At 41.9% G+C, this 10,678-nt stretch overlaps 1 protein-coding gene across 2 annotated transcripts in view; it reads right to left on the bottom strand.

Annotated features, from left to right (window-relative positions):
* Nucleotides 1–219: 219 nt before the first annotated feature.
* GINS4 (GINS complex subunit 4) overlaps nucleotides 220–10,678 on the bottom strand; it is a 36,332-nt gene continuing 25,873 nt past the window's right edge. For both annotated transcript variants that reach the window (XM_075858892.1, XM_075858891.1), the window contains exon 8: nucleotides 220–798. In XM_075858892.1, coding sequence (XP_075715007.1) covers nucleotides 702–798 — 97 coding nt within the window. In that variant the 3' untranslated portion in view covers nucleotides 220–701. The remainder of the gene's footprint in view (nucleotides 799–10,678) is intronic.

The following is a 10,678-nucleotide window of genomic DNA, read 5'->3' as shown; positions in this document are numbered from 1 at the left end:
GACCTACGTTCTCCCATAAATCTATAGGCTGCATCTTCCTTGTGTTTATATCTGGCATGTACACACTGATAGCATCGCCCTGACCATCCTTCCCAGCAGAGCTACACTTTATCATAAGAGATATTCAGCCAGTGACTGGAGGTCATCACATTGTCCCAATCACGAATATGGACAATAAATAATGTACAAAGTGTAAAAATAGATTTTATTTTTTTATCCTTAACACATAGTAATCTGCACTAGATAACCGGCCATACAATCCGTTGTATGTATATCATGTAGCTGGCTGGAGGAGCATGCTGGGATACTGGCTATTACAGCCGCTCATTAGATCTGAATGGCCTGTAATTACTGCCATTTATCACCTTTTCACGCTTGTGTTCGTTTTATTCAGTCTCTAGAGCAGTCATTAAATAGAAAGCATGTCCCAAATTCCAGCTTTAAGTAGAGTGTGAATAGTGGCATGTACATGGAAAACCGCTCAATGTCTTAGGTGAAATGTCCACAAAAAAATAGTACATACTATATACTGTACAGTCGCCTGAGGAACGCAGCATGTAGAAAGCGGAGCATTTCATGGATGGTAATATCAGTCATTAGACGACACCTGCCACCTACTGGTCACACTTCGTATTGCACTATGCGATGTTCAGGAATTACAGAAGACTACGTCAGCGTCGCACTGCTTGACGAATGATTGCTCAGATGAGATCCACGGCTCCGGAAGCCACGAGTGGTGCTATAGTGCGATATCTAATGAGATGCTGAGATCCTATGTCCATGTCTATGGTGTACTCACTGTTGGCAAACACAAAGTGTTAGAAAAAAAGTACATTTCATAATTGCAGGTCATTTTTCTGGATATTCACAAAAGACCTAGCTATAATAAAATGATGGAGCAACTTGGTATTGATTATAGAGAGACAAATGATGTCCATTGAGCCAATAATCACGATGCAGTAAACCACTAGGAATGAGGGTCATCACTAAAGTTTATTAGGATTTTTGTAGCAAAAAATTATGAATTATTGTGGTTAAAACATTTGCTTTAAAGGACGAGTGTCGCGAAATATTTTTTTTATATCAATTTGCTTTTAGTGTTTTATTAAAACATTTTTTATTTGTGTGTTTGTGTTTTACTTTTTTTAATTTTTTAACTTTTTCCTCTCTATGGGGGCTGCTATTTTTTTTCCCATCTCTGTATTTGTCGATTAACGACACATACAGACATGGAATACGGCAGCTACAGCCCCATAGAGAATGCGAACGGGGGCCGTTCCATCCACTATGCTGTACGCCGTCTGTGTGGGAACAGCGCATGCGCCGCTCCCACACAGTCCAAATTGAAGGTCTTCGGCCGAGCGACGTCCGGCGCCATTTTCTTGTGGACCGGAAGTCGCGGCCGGACAGTAAGATTACTACTTCCGGTCGCGGCTTCCGGACTTGTGCACTTGGAGCGGAGGCAGCAGACGGAGCGGACGGACCGGAGGGAGCGGCGGCGACAGGAGCAGGTAAGTTAGGTCTGTGTATGTACGTGTTTTACTTTGTGTTTACTACTGTATGTAAACCTACTACACTGTGTGTTCGCTCAAAAAATGGCGACACACAGTGTAGGAGGTTTGACCGTTCAATCCCTAGCAAGGATAAAGGAGGGGTGATTGTTTGAGGACACTAGAGCGAGTGTGTATTCTCAAATTTTGCAGCATAAAGCAATGTGGTTGCTTTACCACATGCAATGCTGCAATTTTGGGAATTGCTCCATCTAGTGACCAGCACTGGGAAATGTTATAAATTAGAATCTAATTTATAATATTTCCTGACTCGTGAAAAAATTAAAAAAGTTAGAACAATGTTTAATCACTTATACACTAACTGTTTAACTTTAAAAAAAAAAAAAATTTCTAGCGACACATTCCCTTTAAGAGCCTATTGAAATAGGATGAATTCACATAACAATTGGCTAAAGTTTTTGTTTTTTTTAAACTAAGAGCAATGCACACGACCGTATTTTTCATCTGTAATTACAGACCCATTCATTTCTAGGGGCTACAGACACCTTTCCTTATATTTACGGATGAGTGTCCGTTCCATAAAAATGATCCGTAAAATATAGAACGTCCTATTCTTGTCTAATTAAGTCATGGACTCTCAGGTAGCGGAGGGCTGGGAGCAGACCTGCTGGAGCGGGTGGGATCGATATTGGCATCGATCCCGCCTGTTTAGCACCTTAGATGTGGCACTCAATAGCGAGTGCCGCATCGAACTGGTTTTAGAGGGATGTGGCTCCCTCTCACCCCATCGGCACGCCCACAATGCGATCGCATGGTGCCGATGGTTTCTATGACAGCCGAGGGCCTAACAAAGTTAAAACGTTTAATATGTTAATAAATAAATTTAAAAAAACCTAAAAAAACAACCACTTTTCTCCCCCTTACAAAATGCTTTATTATGAAAAAACAGTCCTGCAAAAAAAAAAAAAAGCAAATTTAGGACACAAAAGAAGTGCAGAAGTTGTTTTTTTCTATCCCCTCCAAAAAAGTTAATAAATTATGTACCCCAATATAGTGCTATTAAAAAATACAACTTAAAAAGGAAGTCCTTATACACCTATGTAGACGGAAAAATAGAAAAGTTAGAGCTCTTTGAACGAGACGATGGAAAAATAAAAAAAATAGCATGGTCAGAAATCAAGACCAAATGGACTTCACTGGAGAGGATCTACCCATAAAAATGGCCGTCTTTCCAATGAAATCTTACACTGACTTGTTATTCTTAGGCCCTGTTCACACAGAGTTTTGAGGCGGAAACCGTGGCAAAAAAGGCCGAAATCACCTCCCATTGATTTCAATGGGAGGTGAGGAGTTTTTTTTTCCCCACTCGTGGGAAAAAGCGACATGCCTTATCTTGAGGCGCCTCAAAAACCCCACTGAAATCAATGGGAGATGGAAAAAAACGCCATGAATGGCCGTGGCGTTTTAGGACAAAAAACGCTTTCGTTTTTTTCTTTGCTTGTTGAAGAAAGGGGTAAAATAAACGCAACAAAATTTGTGGCAAAAGTGTTTTTGGGTGTGTTACGCACGTACAGATACATATTTTGGGCAGACTTGCCGTCTCCAGATCGCTTTACATAGCATGAACACTTATTGCACTACACTGGATACAAGGCGCTCGGCAGACTAGGAGGGAGTTCATTGCTAAAGAGAATAAATTATATTGGAAAAACTGTATATGTCAAACAATTTGAATCCATATGGGGGTCCACGGCGAAGCTGGTCAGGACTTGCGCCTTTAATGTTCATGAGATGATAGATACGATCTCATGTATTCCATAAGTGAAGCTTATCATTACGGTGTCCTGCTCAATCATGTATACGGTGTAGGATAAGACTGGGTGATTGAGTGTCTCGAAAATGTACTGTAAATTTTCTCTCGTGGACTGTTTTCCTGATGGGGGATTTGTATGTTCAGTTTTGGTTTTGTACTGTAAAACATGAAAATCAATAAACATTTGATTTAACCCCTTAAGGACGCAGCCTAGTTTTGGCCTTAAGGCTCAGAGCTCATTTTTCAAATCTGACATATTTCACTTTATGTGGTAATAACGTTGGAATGCTTAAACCTACCCAAGCGATTCTGAGATTGTTTTCTCGTGACACATTGGGCTTAATGTTAGTGGTAAAATTTGGTCGATATATTCAGTGTTTATTAGTGAAAATTGCAAAATTTGGAGAAAATGTTGAAAAAATAGCATTTTCCAGAATTTAAATGCATCTGCTTGTAAAACAGACGGTTATACCACCCAAAATAGTTACTAGTTCACATTTCCCATATGTCTACTTTAGATTGGCATCGTTTTTTGAACATTCTTTTATTTTTCTTGGACGTTGCAAGGCTTAGAACATAAACAGCAATTTCTCATATTTTTAAGAAAATTTCAAAAGCCTTTTTTTTTAAGGTACCAGTTCAGTTCTGAAGTGGCTTTGAGGGGCCTGTGTATTAGAAACCCCCATAAAACACCCCATTTTAAAAACTAGACCCCTCAGAGGATTCAAAACAGCATTTAGAAGTTTTTTTTAACCCTTTATGCATTTCACAGGAATGAAATCAAAGTGGATGTGAAATTTGCAAATTTCATTTTTCTTGCTGAATTTCCATTTTATTCATTTTTTTTTCTGTAACACAGAAGGTTTTACCAGAGAAATACTACTAAATATGTATTGTCCAGATTCTGCAGTTTTTAGAAATGTCCCACATGTGGCTCTAGTGCGCTCGTGGAATAAAACACAAGCCCTAGAAGCAAAGAAGCACCTAGTGCATTTTGAGTCCTCTTTTTTATTAGAATATATTTTAGGCAGCATGCCAGGTTTGAAGAGGCGTTGAGATGCCAAAACAGTAGGAATCCCCCAATAGTGACCCCATTTTGGAAACTACACCCCTCAAGGAATTCATTTATGGTTGTTGTTGTTACCATTGTGACCCTATGGTTTTTACTCAGCACGTATTTGAATTGGGCTGTGAAATTAAAAAAATAAATTTTTCCAATAAAATGTAATTTTTCATCAACATTTCTTATTTTCACAGGGAACAAAATACCCCATTTTGTTGCCCAATTTGTCCTGAGTGCATCAATACCCCATTTGTGGTGATAAACTGCCGTTTGGACCCATGGGAGGACTCAGAAGGGAAGGAGCGGTATGTGTTCTTTGGAGTTCAGATTTTGCTGGATTGGTTTTCGGGTGCCATGTCGCATTTGCAGAGTCCCAGAGGTATCAAAGCAATGGAAAGCCACCAGAAGTGACCCAATTTTGGAAACTACACCCCTCAAGGAATTCATTTATGGGTGTTGTGACCATTTAGACCCCACAGTTTCTACACAGAATTTATTTGAATTGGGCTGTGAATTAAATAAAATGTAATTTTTTCCAATAAGATGTCGTTTTGGCTCAAAATTTATTATTTTCACAAGGAATAAAATACCCCATTTTGTTGCCCAATTTGTTCTGAGTACCGCAATACCCCATTTGTGGTGATAAACTGCCGTTTGAACCCATGGGGGGACTCAAAAGGAAAGGACCACCATTTGGCCTACTGGGGATTTCATGGTGCGAAGTCATGTATGCAGAAGCCCCTGAGGTACCAGTACAGTTGAAACCCCCAAGAAGTGACCCCATTTTAAAAACTACACCCTTAAGGCATTCATCTAGAGGTGTAGTGAGCATTTTGACCGGAGACATACATCCCATAAACTGTAATGTGGGTTCACCTGGGTACTGCAATACCCTACATGTGGCTGTAATCAGCTGCCTAGGCATGCATCAGGGCTCAGAGGGGAAAGACGAGGGGGGATAAGCTGTGCGGAGTGCATCAGGGTAAGAAACTGGCGTAGATTAAAAATCAAGGGATGTATGATACATTTTAAAACACTCTTTCATACAGAGCTCTGGTTATTCGGGACACGTGTCACATTGATATATTGTGTCCTCCCTTATCCCCCTCTTATAGCAGACTTTGCACCTCTTTTGACGTTTTCCCTTCTTGCCAGTTTGGGGAAATTCATGGTATGATGTGCCCGGCCAGCTTCTTATATCACACCGCATGGCGCTGTAGGGCTTCAGGACTTGATCTGACAAGTCCACCCCTCTCATGTACCTATAGTAGTCCAAGATGCAGTCTGGTTTGGGGGTCTCTGTACTGGTACCTCGTACAGGTACATGGGTACTGGTGTGGCATCTCCCTGGTCTTGTACTTGACACACAATATGTTGCTGCTAGATTGTGCCCTGCTCTCACCCCTTCTGAGTGTTTGCCCTGCAGTGTCTTAGGGAGGCCTCTCAGATTTCTTCTAGCAGTGCCGCATGCCGCAGGACTTCTGGAAGCGAGGCAGTTGAAGAGTGGGACGCTGGTATAAATATTATCCAGGTAGAGGTGGTGCTGGGGGCTGAATACTGGTGTCCTTCCCTTCATATCCTAAACCTGTAGGTATACCCTGATGCACTCTCGCAGCTTATACATCTTCACGCCATACCTTGCCCTCTTACCCGGCAGGTACTGGCGGAATTGAACCCTCCGTTTAAAATGTACCAGGGACTCATCAATAGAAATACACTTCTCGGGGGTGAATGCTTGGGAAAACCGGACACTGAAACAGTCTAATAGGGGTCTCCATTTATACAAACGGCCAAAACTGGGGTCATCTCGGGGTGGGCACAGCTCATTATCAGTATAATGTAAGAAGCGAAGTATTGCCTCATTTATTTATTTTTTTAGGTTCCAGTTCAGTTCTGAAGTTGCTTTGAGGGGCCCATATATTAGAAACCCCTATCAAATACCCCATTTTAGAAAATAGACCCCTCAAAGTATTCACAACAGCATTTAGAAAGTTTATTAACCCTTTAGGTGTTTCACAGGAATTTAGAGCAACAGAGGTGAAATGTACTTTTTTTTTGTCAGAAAATCCTTATTACACTTTTTTCTGTAAAACAAAAGGATTTATCAGAGAAACGCAGCTCAATACGTATTGCCCAGATTCTGCAGTTTTGAGAAATATCCCACATGTGGTCCTAGTGTTGTAATGGACTGAAGCACCGGCCTCCGAAGCAAAGGAGCACCTAGTGGATTTTGAGGCCTCCTTTTTTATTAGGCACCATGTCCGGTTTGAAGAGGTCTTGTGGTGCCAAAACAGTGGAAACCCCCCAAAAGTGACCCCAATTTGGAAACTAGACCCCTTGAGGAATTCATTGTAGTTTTCATGGGGTGCATGCGGCTTTTTGATCAGTTTTTATTCTATTTTTAGGTGGCGTGGTGACTAATAAACAGCAATTCTACTATTGTTTTTTATTCTATTTTTTTTACAGCGTTCACCGTGCGCTATAAATGACATATTCACTTTATTCTGCGGGGCGATACGATTACGGCGATACCAGATGTTTATAGCTTTTTTTTTATGTCTTATGGCGTTTTCACAATAAAATACGTTTTGTAAACAATCATTCACTTTTTGTATTGCCATATTCTAAGAGCCAGAACTTTTTTATTTTTCCATCAATAAAGCCGTGCGAGGACTTATTTTTTGCGTAACGAACTGTAGTTTCGATCAGTACCATTTTTCGGTACATGCGACTTTTTGATCTGTTTTTATTCCATTTTTTGGGAGGTGAAGTGACCAAAGAATTGTGATTGTGGTTCGGTTTATTATTATTTTCTTTTACGGCGTTCACCGTGCGGGATAAATAACGAAATCATTTTGTAGCTCAGGCCGTTACGGACGCGGCGATACCAATTATGTATAGTTTATTTGTTTTAATAATAAAGACTGATAAGGGAAAAGGGGTGATTTTTACTTTTAAAACTTTTATTTTCACACAACTTTTTTACTTTGTCCCACTAGGGGACTTGAGGGCAGGAGGCTTTGATCGCTATTCTAATACACTGCACTACATGCGTAGTGCAGTGTATTAGAACTGTCAGCTACTCAATGACAGCAAGCATAGTGGGTCCTGACTCGGTCAGGACCCACTAGGCTTCCGTCGATGGCATAGCCGGACGCCATTGTTTGGTGTCCGGTTGCCATAGTCACCATCGCCGGCCGCTATCGTGTAGCAGGCCGGCGATGGCGGATTAACCCCTAAGAAGCCGCGATCGCTATTGAACGCGGCTTCTGAGGGGTTAATCTGCGGGAACAACCGCGATCGGTCCCTGCACATTGAGCTGTGATAGCTGCTGTCGGAAACAGCAGCTATCACAGCTCATGAACGCGCCCCGCGCGAACGGCGCCGTGTTTACTCCATGACCTACTAACCTACGAACATGACCTACGAACGCTACAGTTAGCATGACCTAATAGTAGGCCATGGAGCGTTAAGGGCTTAACCCCTTAATGACCGGGCCATTTTGCACGTTAATGACCAAGGATTATTTTTGTTTTTTCACAGTCGCATTCCAAGAGTCGTAACTTTTTTTTAATTCCGTCGACATAGCCGTATAAGGGCTTGTTTTTTGCGGGACGAGTTGTATTTTGTAATTGTACCATTTTTAGATGCATATAATATATTGATTAACTTTTATTAACTTTATTTTAGGAGAGAATTGAAAATAAGCAGCTATTCCAGCATTGATTTTCACGTTATAAATGTACGCCGTTTACTATGCAGCGTAAATAACATGTTACCTTTATTCTATGAGTCGGCACGATTACGGGGATACCAAATATGTAAAGGTTTTATATGTTTTTTCTACGTTTGCACAATAAAAAGCCTTTTAGAAAAAAATTACTTGTTTTTGCATCGCCGCATTCCAAGAGCCGTAACGTTTTTATTTTTCCGTCGATGTGGCCGTACGTGGGATTGATTTTTGCGGGACAATGTGTAGTTTTCATTAGTACTATTTTGGGGTACATAGGACTTATAGATGAACTTTTATTTAATTTTTTATGGGGGGAATGGGAGAAGAGAATTTTGCCGTTGTTTTTTGCGTTTTTTTTGGACGCCGTTCATCCGGCGGTTTAATTAATGTGTTCATTTTATTGGTCAAGTTGTTACGATCGCGGGGATACCATATATGTGTATGTGTGACTTGTTTTGGCACTTTTACTAAATAAAACCACTTTTTGGGCAAAAAAAGTAGTTTTATTTGATTTTGACTGTAATTTATTTTTTATTTTTTTTTCACAAACTTTATTTAACTGATTTACATTTTTTTTTTAGTCCCACCAGGGGACTTCACTATGCGATCTGTTGATCACATATATAATGCTTTGGTATACTTAGTATACCGAAGCATTATTGCCTGTCAGTGTAAGGCCTCATTTACACGAGCGTAATATACGCGCGTGCGACGCGCAGGCTTTTCACGCGTGTCGTACGCACCTATATTACTCTATGGGGCAGTGCAGACAAAGCGTGAATTTTGCGCAGCGCGAGTGCGTTGCGTAAAACTCACGACATGTTCTATAAACGTGCGTTTTTCGCGCATCACGCACCCATTGAAGTCAATGGGTGCGTGAAAACCACGCATGCCGCACGGAAGCACTTCCGTGCGAACTGCGTGATTCGCGCAAGAGCTGTCAAACTGAATGTAAACAGAAAAGCACCACGTGCTTTTCTGTTTACAAACATCCAAACGGAGTGTCAGAATTTAGAGATGAGCGCACCGAACTTCACCGGGTTCGGCCGAACTCGTTTTGACCGAACCCGGCAAAAAAATTACCGGTACGCGACGTCAGGAGATAGTCACTGTCCATTGTGCTGAAAGAGTTAAACTGTTTCAGCACCCTGGACAGTGACTTCCGACCACAATATACATGAACGTGTAAAAAAAAAAAAAAGAAGTTCTGACTTACCGATAAAACTCCCGGCTTCTTCCTCCAGTCTGACCTCCCGGGATGACAATTCAGTCCAAGTGACAGCTCCAGCCAATCACAGGCCAAGCACAGGCTGCAGCCAATCACAGGCTGCAGCGGTCACATGGACTGCCGCGTCATCCAGGGAGGTGGGGCCGGATGTTAAGAGAGGGACGCGTCACCAAGGCAACGGCCGGGAGACCGGACTGGAGGAAGCAGGAAGTTCTTGGTAAGTATGAACGTCTTTTTTTTATTCACAGGTTGGTGTATATTGTGATCGGAATTCACTGTCGAGGGTGCTGAAAGAGTTACTGCCGATCAGTTAACTCTTTCAGCACCCTGGACAGTGACTGACGTCGACTAGCCTCATCTCTATGATGGCGGCTGCGCGAAAATCACGCAGCCGCGCATCATACACTGATGACACACGGAGCTGTCAAGTGCCTTTTGCGCACGCAAAACGCTGCATTTTTTTGCGTGCGCAAAACGCACACGCTCGTGTAAATGAGGCCTAAAACTGACAGGCAATCTATTATGCTATGCCTCTGGCACGACATAATAGGCATGCAGCCAGGGCAGGCCTGGGTGTCTTTGTTAGACACCCGGCTGCCATGGCAACCCGTTGGCAGCCTGAGATCGCATTCGTGGGCCGCCGATGGGTGACAGAGGGAGCTCCCTCCCTCTGTCAATAGATTTAAATGCCGTGGTCGCTATTGACTGCGGCATTTAACGGGTTAAACGGCTGAGATTGAAGATTTCCTCAATCTCGGCAGTTGCAGCGGTAGCCCAGCTGTCAGTCACAGCCGGGCTCCCGCGGCGATCGGGCGGCCACAGCTTCTGTGCTCGCGCGATCTCCATCACGTACATGCACGTGTGAATGCGCGAATAGGCTGCATTCCCCGACGTGCATGTACGTGAAAATGCGGGAAGGGGTTAAGGACACGGCCAATTTTGGCCTTGAGGACAGAGCAATTTTTTTATATTTCCCTCTTTGCATCCCGACGCTCATAACCCTTTTATTTTTTGTACGACGTAGTTGTATGAGACTTTGTTTTTTGCGGGACGAGCTGTACTTTATGTAGGTACCATTTTTTGGTACAAATACATTATAGTTTAATTTCTATACATTTTTATTTTGGCGAAAATGCAGAAAAAAAAAAAAAGCAGTTCCGCAGCAGTTTTAATATTTATTTTTTTACACCATACACCGATCATAAATAAGGTTATACTTTTGTTGTACAGGTTGTTACGGTTGTGGCGATACCAAATATGTCTATATTATTTCATGTTTTGGGACTTATATTTTAAAAAGTTTATTAATTATAAAAAGTGTGTTTGTGTA

The sequence above is a fragment of the Rhinoderma darwinii genome, chromosome 3, assembly GCF_050947455.1.
Source record: "Rhinoderma darwinii isolate aRhiDar2 chromosome 3, aRhiDar2.hap1, whole genome shotgun sequence".
NCBI classification, from domain to species: Eukaryota; Metazoa; Chordata; class Amphibia; order Anura; family Rhinodermatidae; genus Rhinoderma; species Rhinoderma darwinii.
This window is presented reverse-complemented; position numbering and strand designations above follow the sequence as displayed.